Source organism: Erithacus rubecula, assembly GCF_903797595.1.
Source record: "Erithacus rubecula genome assembly, chromosome: 28".
Classification (NCBI taxonomy): domain Eukaryota; kingdom Metazoa; phylum Chordata; class Aves; order Passeriformes; family Muscicapidae; genus Erithacus; species Erithacus rubecula.
In genome coordinates, this window is record NC_136680.1 from 3542972 (window position 1) to 3558299 (window position 15328).

The 15328-nt window shown below is 48.7% G+C and overlaps 1 protein-coding gene across 1 annotated transcript; it reads right to left on the bottom strand.

Annotated features, from left to right (window-relative positions):
- Positions 1 to 7558: 7558 nt before the first annotated feature.
- LOC306813337 (mucin-16-like) lies at positions 7559 to 15279 on the bottom strand. The gene is made up of 13 exons (XM_079328688.1): positions 15207 to 15279; positions 14841 to 14983; positions 14652 to 14719; positions 13822 to 13985; positions 13380 to 13537; positions 12560 to 12627; positions 11809 to 11963; positions 11133 to 11296; positions 10978 to 11042; positions 10137 to 10309; positions 9993 to 10037; positions 9189 to 9268; positions 7559 to 8034 (listed from the first exon to the last, which is right to left on the bottom strand). The coding sequence occupies exons 2-13, from the start codon at positions 14850 to 14852 to the stop codon at positions 7936 to 7938; spliced, it is 1251 nt and encodes a 416-aa protein (XP_079184814.1). The 5' UTR covers positions 14853 to 14983; positions 15207 to 15279; the 3' UTR covers positions 7559 to 7935.
- Positions 15280 to 15328: the final 49 nt, after the last annotated feature.

Sequence of the window (15328 nt, forward strand, 5' to 3'; positions counted from 1 at the left end):
GTCATGGTTTGTGGGACACGGTGCCACAGCTCAGCCAGGGGACAGCCCTGGGCAGGCAGCACCAGGGGCTGGGCAGGGCTGGGAGAGGCTCTGGGGGATGCCAGGAGCTGCTCTTCCCTCCAGAGAGCTCAGACTGGGGCTGGGCTCTAAGGAGATGATGTTGGATGCTGCTGGGAACCAGGGAAAATCAGCCTTCAAATCCTGCCTCTCTCAGCCTTCATAAGGATAAGAAATTATAACAATGATTGTGCACCTACAGGGTGGGTGGGAGATGTGTGAGTGTTTTGAGATATTTTGCAGAAAGTATGTTTCCAGAGAGGCGTTGCCTTCTTGGACCAATGAGTCTTTTCTATTTTGTTTTTCACACACCACCCTATATATGTGTGTATATGTATTTCTTTAAATAGAGCTCTTTCTCTTTTTGCTTCTCCATTGCATGAAGAACTTTGTTGCATTATCCTTTCTGCTGCTCCTATAGCCTTAAAATGGAACAAGGAGAGATGAGCTGGTTTTCTCTGGGAGTTTCAGGGGAAATGAAGGAACCACTTGGAGTCTATTTGAGAACAAAACACTCTCTGCTAGTCAGAAATCCCGGGGAAAGTGTCCTGCCAGATGCCTCCAGCATCCCTGACCCCTCCTCCCTGCACCCCTCCCACATTCCCTCTGCCCGCCTGCCCATCCCACAGCCCTGCCCCATCCCCTGCAGTGCCCAGATCCTGCCAGGGCCTTTCCTGGCTGCTGGGGCAGCTCTGGGAATGCTCCCTATGCTCTGGGAGAGGTGTCCTGCTGCTGTGCTGCTGCCAGGGAGATCCCAGAGCCTGAGTGGTCCTGGGGGCATTGCAGCAGGGAGGGACTGGGGGGTGTCCCTGCTCCAGGTGGGACTGGGTGGCTGTGGGGCAGCACAATTCCCTGGGCAGGGAGCACATCCCATGGGGTTGGAATTCCCCATGGAACCCAGTGGGATTGGGGGGGATGTCCCCAAGGGTGCTGTGACATCACAGGGGCCACTGGAAGCCCTGCCCTGGCAACCCCGGTGTTGGGGGGTCCCTGTGGGCTGAGGGCTCTGTGTCCCCCAGGGCCAGCTGGGGCAGAGGCAGCAGGGGATGTCCCCAGCCCCAGGATGGCCTCAGCAGGGCCATCATTGGGACTCTGGGTGGCTGCAGGATGGGGCAGCAGGGCTGGAGTGCCAGGGGCAGCAAGAGCCTGCCCTGCAGAGGGGCTGTGCCATGGGACAGGGACAGGACAGGACAGGGACAGGGACAGGGACAGGGACAGGGACAGGGACAGGGACAGGGACAGGACAGGGACAGGACAGGACAGGGACAGGGACAGGGACAGGGACAGGGACAGGGACATGACAGGACAGGGACAGGGACAGGGACAGGGACAGGGCAGGGACAGGGCAGGGACAGGGACAGGGAAAGGGACAGGGAGGCACTTCCAGACCCAGGGAGGGGATTCTCCACCCCTGTGCAGGTTTAGCACCCCCAGGATGCTCCAAACTTTGGTCAGGAATGTGGTGGGAAAACCAAGAGTGCTCAAGGGTCCTGAAGGGTTTTGTGGTCTCATTTGGGGATTTTTTTGGTGTTGTTCCTTGATGCCACCTCAAGCAGAGGTGACACCCATGGGGACACAGTGCCACAGCTCAGGCACAGTGGTTGGAGGATGCTGGTGGTGCTCAGAGAATGCAGAGGATGCAGAGGGTGTTGAGGATGTTGAGGATATTGAGGATGTTGAGGATGTTGGGATTGGCTAAGGTGGGACCTGTCTGATCACATCCCCACAGCTTGGAGATGGGGATCCACCTCCTGTAAACATTCAGGGAGTTGGTTTTATTGATTAGAATTATTATTTATTGTTATTTAATTTCTGAATCTCAGTCCAAGCTCATTGCCCCTCACAGGGTGCTGCTGTTCAGCCAAAGGAGCTGAGCTGGATTTGGAGTGCAAATGTTGATGCTCTGCCCTCCCTGGGGCTGTGAAATCAGGCAGTGTAAAACTGAAGTTATTTAGATTTTGAAGAATCTTGGTTCTTGCAGTGCTGGGGATCAGCAAGGCCACCTACAGAGGTGACACCCGTGGGCACAGAGTGTCACAGCCCATGACAGGGACATTCCTGTGGCTCTGGAGGATCCCAGGGGCTGCTCCTCCCTCCAGGCATCCCCAGTTTGGGGCTGGGTTTCCAGGGAGGGATGAACTGCTCTTCTCTGGAAAGTTTCTGGGGTGTTGAGACTCAAGTTCTTTGCAGGTCATAGAGCAGGGAGAAATTGTTCTGCAGCATCCTTCCAGCACCCCTGGCACCTCCCCTGCCCCATCCCTGCAGTGCCCAGCTCCTGGCAGGGCTCTCCCCACCCTGGGGCAGCTCTGGGAGTGTGGAATGTGCCCGGGGTCCTGTGACATCACCGGGGGCTGGGTGGGGGCAGTGGAACCCCAGCCTGGCAACCCCGAGTTGGGGTCTGTGCAGGGTCTGTGCAGGCACCTCTGCCCTGCCCAGAGGGAGCAGCTCTTCTGGGACACCCTGCTGGCACTGCAGAGCTGCCACCGAGTGGCCCTGCCCTGAGCCACACTGTCACCTTGCTGGGACTGCCCTGGCTGAGCACAGGTGAGTGTCCCTGGGCTGTTTGGCATCGGGGGGGGGGGGGGGGGGGGGGGGGGGGGGGGGGGTGGCACCAAACCCTGCAGGGACACCTAACTCTATAGGGGACACCAAACCCTGCACGGGACACCAAATCCTGCAGGTAACACCAAACCCTATAGGGGACACCAAACCCTATAGGGGACACCAAATCCTGCAGGTGACACCAAACACTATATGTGACACCAAATTCTGCAGGTGACATCAAAACTTACAGGGGACATCAAACCCTGCAGGTGGCACCAAACCCTGCAGGTGACACCAAACCCTGCAGGTGACACCAGGCCATGGAGATGACAGCCAGCTCTGCTGTAAATTCAGCAATTGGTACTAACAAAATGATGCATTTGCTGCTAAAACAACCAGTTCCCAATTAAAATTCCTGGCTGGGTGTGGTGAAGATCTCCTGGCTGCCCCACGATGAGGCTCCCAGTGGAGAAATGCAGATGAGATTCAATTAGATGAATTAACTAGTTAGAGAAAGGACTGAGAGGGGTGAGCAGGAAGGATGAGCCCATGGAGCTGTAAATCCCAGCTGGGCTGGGTGGTCTGGACAAGGCGCTCAGGTCACCCCTGCTCTGTCCATGAAAGGTGGGACAGGGTGGAATTTTGGCCCTGGGAAGTGGTGCTGGGTTGGTGCTGAGAGCAGGAGGTGGCAGAGGTGTCTGAGTGTGGCTCCCTGACTGCACAAACAGATTCCTGACAGCTGCTTCCAAAGCAGACAGAGCATCTTTCCATCTGGAAGAGCCAAATGGAAAATGAATTGCTAGGAAGAAGGATGAGGAGCAAGTGATGTTATCTGTGCAGCTCAGGAGAGACTGATAAAGTGGCTGTGACCTGGCAGCAATTCCCAGGCAGTGCCAGTCTGGTGCTGGGTGTGAGAATCCTTAAAATTAGAGGATTTTGGGAAAGGTGCAAAAAGCAGACTCAGAAACAGCAGAACTGCAATTAGAGCTAAGCAGGAGCCGTAGGATTTGTCAGCTGAAAAGTTGTATGAGATGTAGAAATCAAGGACAAATAAAACAATGGTCTGTGTATTAAAGCTTGGCTAGAATAACTCCCTGAGCTGCAGAAAGTGTATCTAGCAAGATATTGGGAATTTCTATGCTAAATAATGGAGCTCTGTGCATTGTATTTTAAGGCTTTCAAGCAGGTATTGTATTTGAAATAAGCAAGCATTGTTTTAACCAAAGCTTTGTGTACTTATAGTGATTGGATAAAACTGTCAATGTGCTTTTGCATTTTTCCAAATGGAATTGCTGGGAGAGGATGAGGAGCAGCTGATGTTACCTGTGCAGCTCAGGCTGGGTCCCAGTGTCCCCATTCTGATAAAGGGGCTGTGACCTGTCAGCAGCTCCCAGCAGGGTGGGATTGGTGCTGCCAGCAGCCAGGTCACCCTCTGGTGGCAGCAGGGACTCAGCTGGGTGCCCTGGGGACAAACACAAGGACAGAAAGGCTGAGGAGATGCCCTGGTGCAGCTGCAGGGGAAGGGGACAAGAGAAGCAGAGGGAGGCAAAGGTTGTGCAGGAGGTTAAGGGAAGGGCTGGGAGAAGATTCCAGAGCTCCTCCATCCTTCTGGGCAGGGGCTGAGCCCCTGTTGGTGCTGAGCTGGCCCAGCCCTGCAAGCCCAGCACAAAGCTGAGTCTGACACAGCCCAGGGGATGCTCAGGAGCACCATGGAACGTGGGGCCTCTTGCCTCTTTCCTTGGAAAGCATCCCTGGACTGAGGCTTGGGTGCCAGAGCACCCCTGAGCCCTTCCTCCCTGCAGGCTGCTCCCTCCCCTCACTGCTGCCTTGGTGCTCTTTTCTCCTTGTTTTCCAGCTTTAATTTTGGCTCTGATTTTGGGGCTCAGCTCCCAGGATGGCAGGGGGTGTCCCAGTCTGGGGTTTCTCCTTTGCCCCAAGATTACCCCAGAGGGACATGAGGTGGTTCAAACCCTGGTTTTCTCTGAAGCAGCCAGTGAGAGATTGCTGGAGACCGTTTTCTCTTTTTCCAGGGATTGTTTATTGTTTCTTATCTCAGGGACCTTTTGCCTGGCCAGCAGTGGTCTGCTCAGCCTGGCATCCATGGTGGAATCTGCCTGGTGAAGGCAGGGCTTATCTTATATAGTTTGTACTATGTATTACATGTTTACAGAATTTTCCCAGTACAATACAATTTTATTAAATGGTCCAGCCCTGACCCCATCCAATCCAAGAGTGCCAATGTGTCACCCAACATGGATGACATGGAGAAGAAGGAGGAAAAGGTGTCCACCCCCCAAATTCTCCATCTTGGCCAGGTGTCCCTTATCATATACATTAAAAAAAACCTATTTATCTACATTCTAACAATCTAATTTACACTTCACTAATTTTGGTAGCTTGTTTCCATTCTCTTTGTTCTGACAACTTCCCCCAGGGGTTAGAATTCAGCACCTGTGACACCAGGGTCTCACTCAGAGGTCTTTGAGACACTTGCCAGGGGGGTTTTGAGACCCCTAAGAAGGCCAGGGGTATGCCCTGGGCTCCCACAGGGAGGGGTGGGTTGGTGGTACCTGGCACATCCTGGGCTGGCAGTGGGTGCAGAGGAGGAGCTGCTCCTGCAGAAAGGAACAATTCCTTCAGGAGTGCTGGGAAAGTTTCCTTGGCATTTTGGATCCCCACAAACATGCAGAGCCACATTGAGGGCTTTTTGCATTAGATCAGCTGCTTGTGCCTTTCTGTGAGAAATGTGCCTGGGCAGATTATAGTCCTGGGCCTGAATTGCTGGATTTTCTGCATTCCCTTTTGTCCCTGGACTGGATGGGGCAGCAGTGCCAGCTCTGCCCTGCAGGGTGTGCTGGGTCTCTCCTCTCCAAACCCTGGGCAGGAGGTGATGTGACTCCTGCTGTGATCCCTGGTTCCCCCTGGGGCCACGCTGGGAAAAGGAAAATTCAGAATATCCAGGAAACAGGTCCAAAAACCAGCACCTTCCTCTCCCAGAGCGAGCCAGTTTCTCATCTACTGTGGCTTTTTGGGAGTAAGAGACTCCCCAGGGGAGAGGGGAAGCAGGGGGGAAGGAAACTGAAGCACAGCAGGGACAGTCAGAAAAAATCCAGGGCTTTTCCCAGGGCTGCCAAGGCCGAGCTCTGCTCTGATGGCACAGAGCTGTGTCAGGGCTTGGATGGAGCTCAGGGAAAGGTTCTTCCCCCGAGGGTGCTGAGCAGGGATGGAGAGATGAGATGAGAAGGGTTTGGACATCACCAGCCAGGCCAGGGAGGGATTGTCCCACCCTGCTCTGCACTGGGGCAGCCCCACCTCCAGTGCTGGGGGCACCTTGGGCACCACAAGGTCAGAAGGAGCCAAAGCTGTTGGAGAGTGTCCAAAGGAGGGACAGGGAGCTGGGGAAGGGCTGAGGAGCAGCTGAGGGCACTGGGCTGGTTCAGCTGGAGCAGAGGAGACTGAGGGGAGACTCCTCGGGGGCTGAGCTCTGCTCTGGGACAGGAGCAGGCTCTTCTTGAATCCTCTTGAATCCCTGCAAAACTTTCATGAAAAGCCTTAACAGAGTCATTTATGGGGAATCTGTTTTGCTGTGCAGATCTGGGCCCCAATTCTAACCTTGCAGACAGTTCCAGGGCTCCTGTAAATCATCTGCCTTTGCTGGTCTGGGAGTCAGGGGTAAGGCTGGGCTGGGCAGAAAAGTGACCAACGTGCCCAGCTTTGGGCTCTGGAGTCTGAATTTGGGCTCTCAAGGATTAATTAGGGCTCCAGAGTCTGATTGCACAGATCCTGGGTTTTAAACCCTTTCCCAAAGTACAGAACACTTGGCTCCAGCCACATCCCACAGCAATGAGATCCATGAGTCCCTTACAGGTCTGAACTGTCTGGGACAGGAACAGGAGCCCAGCAAGGGCTGGAGCTGTGTCAGGCCTTGGCAGGGAGCTCAGGGAAAGGTTCTTCCCCCCGAGGGTGCTGGCACTGCCCAGGCTCCCCAGGGAATGGTCCCAGGGCTGCCAGAGCTGCAGGAGCGTTTGGACACTCTCAGGGATGCTCAGGGGGGATTTTGGGGGGTCTGGGGGTCACTGATGATCCCTGAGGGTCCCTTTCATGATTTTATGATTCTCATGGCTGCACTCAGCCCTGCTGGCTCACTTAGCTTTTCTTGCTCAGGCTGAAATCTGGGAATTCCTTCCCACTCCCAACCTGCCTGTTTCAGGGTGGCAGCTGTGCTCAGGACACTCAGGGTGACAGGGACACCACAGGGGTGTTGTGCAAGAGCTCTGAGAGCTTTTAATCGATGTTTGCTGACATAATTGGTGCTTCAAGCCCTTTGTTTGAGCGAGCAAACAGATCCTAATCCTCTGCAGGAAACTCTGAGCTGGGGGTGAACTGGTTGGACCTGCCCTGGAGGAGTTTGAAAGCAAAACCCACTCTGGTTGCATGGAAACATTGCCTGCAGTGGCAGGATTAATGACTAATTGTGGCTTTGTTAATTCTAATTGAATGCTTTCACTTTCAGACAGTTATTTAATGATAGGATTGAATAATTGCAGAGAAACAGCCCTGAGCCTTGCGCTCAGCAGGAAATTGGGAGTTTTGGGGCAATTCTGGCCCCAAATTCTGGGTGAGAGGGGCAGGAAAAGGTGCTGGGATCTAAAACCAGATCCTGTGCTGTGGGATGGGAGCTGAGGAGCAAAACCTCTGGGATTTCTGCAGAGTTTCTGATTTGGGATGATGAAAATGCTGATAAAGAGGAAACACAACTTCATGGCAGTAAAATGTTATATTTAATGAACTGAAATCAGCAACAATCTCAAACAACACAGCCTGGCTGTGTCACAGATTTAACAAGGTCTCTTTACATCATAATGTCATCATTATAAATAGAAAAAATATTTGAATTAATTTAAGTTATTTACAGTTTTAAAGCTCAGTGGTGAAAAAGCTAAAATCTAGGTGGGATTTCTAAGTCTACAGCAGTCAGTCCCCAAAAATCTCCAAATTACTGTAATTTTAAGCCTTTTTCAGAAAACTGACGTTAACACTGAAGGGCTTTGCAAACTGCAGCTCCTGGTAGTTTCTATTTTCCTTTGGTTGTGTAATATTTATATAAAATTTATATTTATATAAAACACTGCAGTGCTTAAAAAAATTTTTCCTCAGCACCTGCACTGTTGGCAGTTTCCTGGAGTATGAAAAGAATCATGGCAATAGTGCAAAGATTTGTCTCGAGGCGAGATAAAACGCTGAAATAATTTATAAAAGAAATATTTTCTAGGGTTTGTGGCTATTTTTCCTTCATCAATGGACAAACAGGTCTGGGAAGACCAAGTTGAGGTGTCAGTGAACCTTCCCTGTGTTCAGGTGGGGGAAGTACAACCCATACAGGCCCTGCTGCACCTGGTACAGGTGGGATTTTCTCCTCAGGCAGGAGAGGACCTGGTGGGAGAAGAGCAAAAATTAATGGGAGAAGGACAAAATTAATGGGAAAATAACAAAATGAATGGAAAAAGATAAAAATGAATGGGAGAAAGACAAAAGTAATGGGAAAGTAACAAAATGAATGGGAAAAGAACAAAATTAATGGGAGAAGGACAAAAATTAATGGGAAAATAACAAAATTAATGGGAAAGTAACAAAATGAATGGAAAAAGAAAAAAATGAATGGGAGAAAGACAAAAGCAATGGGAAAGTAACAAAATGAATGGGAAAAGAACAAAATTAATGGGAGAAGAACAAAAATTAATGGGAGAAGGACAAAAGTAATGGGAAAATAACAGAATTAATGGCAATAAAGACCAAAATTACTGGGAAAAATATTGAATCCATGCTGTGCCCACCATTAGGTGTCCCCAAATCACATTGCCAGGTGGGAAGGGAAGGATTTTGGGAATAAAAATCCCCAAATGCCTAAAGCTTTGAGGCAGTTCTGCAGCAGAGGAGTTTCCTCTCCTAAATCCTGCTGGCTGTAATTTTGTCTCCTGAACCTCCCTGCTCTCTGTAGATTTAACTTCTCAGCTGGTGCAAAGCAAGGTTTTCAAGCATTGAGTGCTTGAAAAGATGTTATTCCCCATTAAAACAGCACTAGAGTTAGGCAGAGGATCTCCTGTGCCTTTTCCAAGATTTGCAGCTGGAGGTGGCCCTGCCAGGCTGCAGCAAAATCCTCAATGCAGTTCCCACAGGCTGTTAAAAATGTTGTTTTAGGCACTGCCTGACCAGGATCCTGCTCATCCTGCAGGTATTTGGACAGGGCAGAGGCTTAGGAAATGCTGCAGAGGATTCCCTATTTCCACCTGTGGATTCCCCAATTCCTGCTCCTCATTCCTGGTGTTGGGTTTGTGGTTTTTCCCTCTGCAAAAACCCAGTGCCAGCCACGGTCCTGCTGCTTTTTTAAAAAGAAAATTCTTCCTTTTCTAAAAATCTGCTCAGCTGACTCTCAATTCCCTTCCCCATTCCCAGTGCTTGCAAGAACTGGCAGGGACTGAAGGATTTGGGGTGGATTTTGCTGTTTCCCACTGGGATCCTTGGGAATGTGTCTGAATGTCCCTCCTGTGGCTCTGCAGGGACAGTGGGACAGCAAAGGGGACACTCACCAAGAAGCACAGCAAGAGGAGGAGGATGAAACCCAGCAGGGTGAAAAGGCAGATGAGGATGATGGCCCAGAACTGAAGCTCTGGAAAGGGAAAAAAAAAAAAAAAAAAAAAAAGGGGCACATCAGGTTTAGAGACTCTTCCATGTAGGATTATGATTATTATCTCACCCTGGCAAAGTTCAGAAGTGCTGAACACTCTGTAGGTACAAATTACAGAAATTTGGGAAAAGGGAGTGAAGGTTCAGTGATCCACAACCTTAATTCTCACTGCAGGGAGCAGCAGAGCCCCAGCTGATTCCAGGGATGTTCAGAGTGACAAAGTTCTGTCATAACTGCTTCTGGACTCTTTTGGGGACAGGGACAGGTCTCAGGGTGTCAGCAAAAGCTGAAGTTGTTTTACCAGAGTGTTTGTGGTGCATGGGAAAGTAACTGTTCAGGGTATTTTTATTGGTTTTTTCTCTCCTGTTTGCTGTTGGTTCTGGGGTTGTAGCCAAGCTAAACCACATCTGGTCTGGTCTTTTTTCAAAAAATACTGCAGTTATCAAAATTTCTTGGTGCCAGAGTTTTCAAACAGTTCCCAAAGTGCTTTGCCTCTGTCCTTCAATTCCATTCCCCTCAGGCTGGTGGCACCTGCTGCTTGCTATCCAAGAGCCCTGGATATTTTATCTTTTCCATGGATTTAGCCCCACTCCAAGGTATCTGATGCTAATTTATTACAGCTCAGGTATTTACCAGGGTTCAATTATTTATCAGAGCTCAAGTATTCAGTGGCTGTTGGGTCAATCCTTGCCAAAAAATTACCTACCAGATCTTTTGGACTCTGGTTCATCTGTCTTGAGTGGAGAGTAACCTGGAAATGAGGAGTGGTACAGATGAGGAATGGAACTCTGGAGCTGATTTAAACAAAATGAGGAAAAATTCCCCAAAATACCCCTCCAGGAGCTCTCACCTTCCACCACCAGACTCTGCTCCTGCAACTCATAGTGGCCCAGCCTGGTGAAGCCCTGGGTCAGGAGTTTCAGCTCCTCAAACACTTTTTGCTCTTGTAAAGTCCCTGATGGAGGATCCAGGGTGAATTTGCAGACTGAGGCAACCTGTGTGTGTCCTTTGCCATGGACAGGCCTGGAGGGTGACAGGCAGAGAGGAGAGAAAATGAAGCAGAGCTGGGTAGAGCAGGGAGAGGGGTTTGGAGTCTCAGGTTTGCAGATGTCCCAGCCATGTGTGGCTGGGATGGGATCAGTTTTAGCAGCTTGTTCTGGGTGAGACAGGAACTCCTGCAGCCTTGTGAAATCCATAAACTGATTTAATCCCCAGCAAGGTATTTTTAAGAGGTAAATCAGCTCTATTTCTAAGAGGAAAATCAACTCTGAGAGTTAAATCAGCTCTGTTTCCAAAAGTTAGATCTACTCTGCTGCTTTGCTCCTCCAAAAGTTGCTGGAGGAGCCTCACAGAGCCAGATTTTTGTCCTCAGGCTGGTCAGTTGTGTGGTCACTTGGTTTCCCTGCTGTGTATCAGTGGAATTTGAGCTCTTTTGAACACGTTAAATGAGAAAATGAATGTGTTTGCTTTACCCTGGGATTGTTCATGCATGAAAACAGCTCTGCAAGCACCGAAACAAAACCAGCTCTGTTTGGACAGAAACCTTTTGTGGTAAAGGCAAAACTGACTGGGGGAGAATGAAATGACTCCTGTGTGTCACTGGGGGCACTGAGGTTGGCAGTGAGGGGTGGGCACCCTAAATGTCTCCCTGAACTGCTCTTTTGGGGCTTGAAAAAAAGCACTGGACATACCCAAAGCTCTCCACAGTGCAGCCAACAAACTGGTTCTTCAGGTGGCTGCTCCTGAATACCTCGAGCTGATGGGGAGAAACAAAAGAGTTGAGGAAAGCTGAGTTGATTTAACATATCCTTTGGACAGGGAGCTGAGCTCTTGCTGTTCATTTCACCTCTTTCTCAATCTTCTCTTTGTTCTCTTGGTACATCTGGGAGCTGGAGTCCTGCAGTTCTGGCGAGTAGGGGAGGTTGGAGATTTGGAAATTCAATCCAAAGTTTTCTTTGCCAGACTTGAGGGGTGTCTTGTGAGTTGCTGCCTCAACTGAGAGTTCCAAGGCTGAAAATAGAGAGGAAAATTAAATTCTAGCAGAGAGAAGCTAAAGCTTTCCCACCAAGCAGCCTTTTAACTTGAAGTTTTTGCTGGCAGAACTTGAGTTGCAATGGGGTCTGACAGGATACTCCAAAGGTACCAGGTCATTAATTTCTTTGGGATGCTGCACATTGGGGAAAAAAAGCTGAAAGTCCTTTTAACTCTAGATGGTTGAAGTTGTGGTGAACAATTCAAACTTCATTTTCTGATTTTTTAATACTGAAAACACCTTAATTTTGAATAACAATTTAATTTTGAAAAATACTTTAATATTGTAGAACACCTTAATATTGAATAACCCCTTAAGCCATCAATGACTAGAGGACTGAATGCTGAGTGGCCTAACTCAGAGTCCAGTGATTCAACTCAAAAATAGATTTATTTGTGCTCTGACAGAGCAAGAATTTGGGAGATTCTGAGTGTGCTATGGCAAAGTGGGTTATCCTTGTGGTCACTGGGAAGGGATTTGATGCACATACTGTCCACTGAGAATTCCTGCAGTCTGTAGCTGCTCCCCAGCCACAGCCCAGTGGTGTTGGAGGTCCTGTCCTGGAAAGTCCTTTCAACCACTGCCCTGTTGATGTTGGGGTCAGGCTGGAAGAAGCACTGGCAGTCAACCACTATGGATCCAGGCCTGTGGGCAGAGGGACAGAGGTTTGGAGATAAATGGGATGGGCAGGAAGCTTTGTGTGGGAAGGAGTTTCCTGAAGGTGGAGTGGTGGAATAATGGTAGGGAATGGGCTGGATGGGGCTTTTCCTTTGAACAGGAACAGGAATTAAAATTTTACCTCTTCTCTGGACAAATTTAGGTTGTATTGCATAAATTCAAGGAAAGAGCAGCACTTTTAGGTTTTTAAAAGGTTTGGCCCTGTGGGAGCATCCTTTGTCTAAGACGCATTCCATCCTGAGCAGGACAGCTCACTTTTAAAATCTAGTGGAGTTCAGGTTGAGAGGAGTGCAGAGGTCACAGGATCACCAGTTCCCAGTAAAAGGATGGAATACTTTCCTGGGATACTCAGACACCTGAGAGTGCCTTAAAGAAACCCTGACTGAGAAACCCTAGTCAAAAAAAATTTTCAAACAGACAAATTCTGGAAATGCCTCCTTAGGGCATCAGTTTCCAACAGGAGAAGAGAAGGGGGAATTCCTCAGGGGCCAGTGGCACTGAGCCATGGGGGAGCAGTGCCAGGGTGTTGCAATCTTTAAATAAAATCAGATTTTATCCCAGACCTCAGCCCTGTGATCCTGCAGGTCAGGAACTGGTCCCGCAGGTCGCTCTGGTGGTATAACTGATTCATCTGAAATTAAAATATCACATTAAATATTAATGAGTTTGGGCACTGTGGTGGAGGCTTTATGGCAGCAGGAGGGATTTGAGCTCTGGAGAAACACCAGGGTTATTTTTTGCTGGTTGGATTTCATGAGGGTTGGGTTTTACTTTGGAATAGGCACCTTTTGGTGGTGGGGTCTGACTTCCAGCCTTGCTGCCTTCTCTGAGCAGGATGCCAGTGTGGGAAAGCAGAGTCCTGAGTGACACCCCAACCTCACAGACCCACAGCTCAAAGTGAGCAAAACCACCCAATCAGGGCCTTAGCAGGCTGATAAATTGGATTGGGGCTGAAGAGAAAATATTGGATTCTAGGAATGAATCATGGATGTGCTGACCAGGGATTGGCCAGCAGGGATTGGCTTTGGATGCACCAAGGAGGTGGAAGTGAAATGCTGGGGGTGTGTTCATTTAACAGATCAGCTCTGGCATTTTGCAGGTTGTGTCTTTGGCTGGAGAGAATTTTGTAAAACCATGGAATCATCAAATGGTTTGGGTTGGAAAGGACCTTAAAGATCCTCCAGTCCCCTGCCATGGGCAGGGATGACACCCACCAGGTACAGCTTAATACTAAAACTGAATCAAAGGCTAATCTTATCTTTCAGATTCTAGAATGTTTTCTTCCCAAATGCTGATTTTTTTTTTTTTTTTAATTCAGACATAAATCTTTAATAGTTGCTTCAAAAAGTGACCAGCCAGACATATTCTCAAATACCTCCTTACCTTATTGGTGATGCTTTCTACTGCTGCTCTGTATTCTGGAGACTGGGAGTCAGGGTTGGTGAGGTTTTCATTGACTATTCTAAAGTTCAGTCTGTAGCCCAGTTTGCCTTCAGTCAAGACAGGCTTTTTGGTGGCAGGTGAGTCTGTAAGGGTGAAACCTAAATAAAAAGGGTAGAATCAATTTACTTTTACATCTGTTCATATCATAAAAGCAATATAGATACATCCCTGCTTAGATCATACATTGTAACAGTGAAATTTGCCCAGAATTTGTCTGATTTAAGGAATGGAAATGCTTGGCAATATCCTGTAGGAATGGATTTGTCATTGTGTCAGACTTAAAGAAAACCAACAAACCAAAGTGTTCATCAGTGCTCAGGCCCCAGTGATGAGGAATGAGCTCCAGGAGATCCCAAAATCCTGTAATCCCATGGATGCTTACCATCGATGTACAGGCTGCTCCTGTCCAGGCTGTAGTGGCCCAGTTTGGTGACATTGTTTGTCATGGTGCTCAGCTCCTGGTAAAGCTTTTCTCTGTCAAAGCTGGCCAGGCTGGCATTGTAGCTGCACACAGCATCCACTTTTGTGTCATCCCTGCTTCCAGACCTGGGGAAAAGTGTCAGACACATTCTTTGGGACACTGCTCTGATGGCAGAACTTCCTGTGGGGTTTTTAGGGCAGACACCAAACCCTCAGTGCCAATGGGCTCCTGCATCCTTCACCAGGCTCTCCAGAATTAAGGTGATGACATTTAGATATCAAAATTATTTTACCAGCTAAAAAAATTCCTGGCTGGACAGGGAGATGTCACTGGCTGCTGTTTTCTGGCTTCAGACCAGCCACAAATTGAAGGTGTGTGAGAGTGGGTAAAGAAATGGTTCATTTCAGGAGTATTTTAGGTATTTTATATTTAGGTATTTTAGTATTTCAGGCACTTTTAGTATTCTTTCAGATAATTTTAGTGTCTGCAGGGAGGGTTCAGAGCAGGGACCAGGCAGTGCTGAGGAATAGGACAAGAGGAACAAGGCAGGAACTGATGCCCAGGAAGTTGATGAGCATGAGGAAGAACTTCTTTGTGCAGTGACCAGGCACTGAAACAGATTGTTCAGAACAGCTGTGGAATCTCCCCACTGGAGATATTCCAGAGCCATCTGGATACAATCCATGTGCTCTCTGGGATGACCCTGCTGGAACAGGGAGGTGGGACCAGGTGACCCACTGAGGTCCCTTCAAACCTGACCCATCCTGTGATTCTGGAATCCCAAATCTTACCTAAATGTCATGGCTTTACATCCTGTGTAGGCAGAGCTTATGCTGCTCCTCTTGAAAAGAGGGTCAAGCTGTCAAAAAAAAAAAAAAAAAAAAAGACAATTGAGAGCTGGGAATCACACCCTGAGTTTACAGCAGGTGGATTAAGTCACCACCAAGACCCAAAGGGGGCACAAGCAGAGCCAGACTCACATAGTGGTTCATAACTTTCACTGTGGAAAGGAATCTGCGGGAATTTGGGACACCCAGATCTGCATTGTAGGGGAGGTTGGTCAAGGTGAAGTTCAGTGTGAAGTTCCTGGATGTTGGTTTTGGTGCAGCTGTGGTGCTCCGGGCTGCAATCAAAGGGGAGAAGGATTAGGAATTTCCTACCAAAAAAAAAAAAAAAAAAAAAAAGCTGTTTCACTTTCAGAACATTCCTACTCCCAGCACACCTCAAGGCTACTCTGAATAATCTCTTCCCCTCTGATTTTCTCAGGGCATTGCTCCTTTGAGAGCTTCCTCTGAAATGAATTTGGTGAAAGGAACGTGGCAAAATGAATTTGGCAAAATACTTACGGGATCTCTGAAGGGGCTCATTGTAATCTGAAAGGAAATGCAAGAGAAAGAGTTATGGAAGAGAGGATCCACTTTGGAGAATGGAAGGGGGTGATTAAAAGGAATTACTTGGGAATGAATCA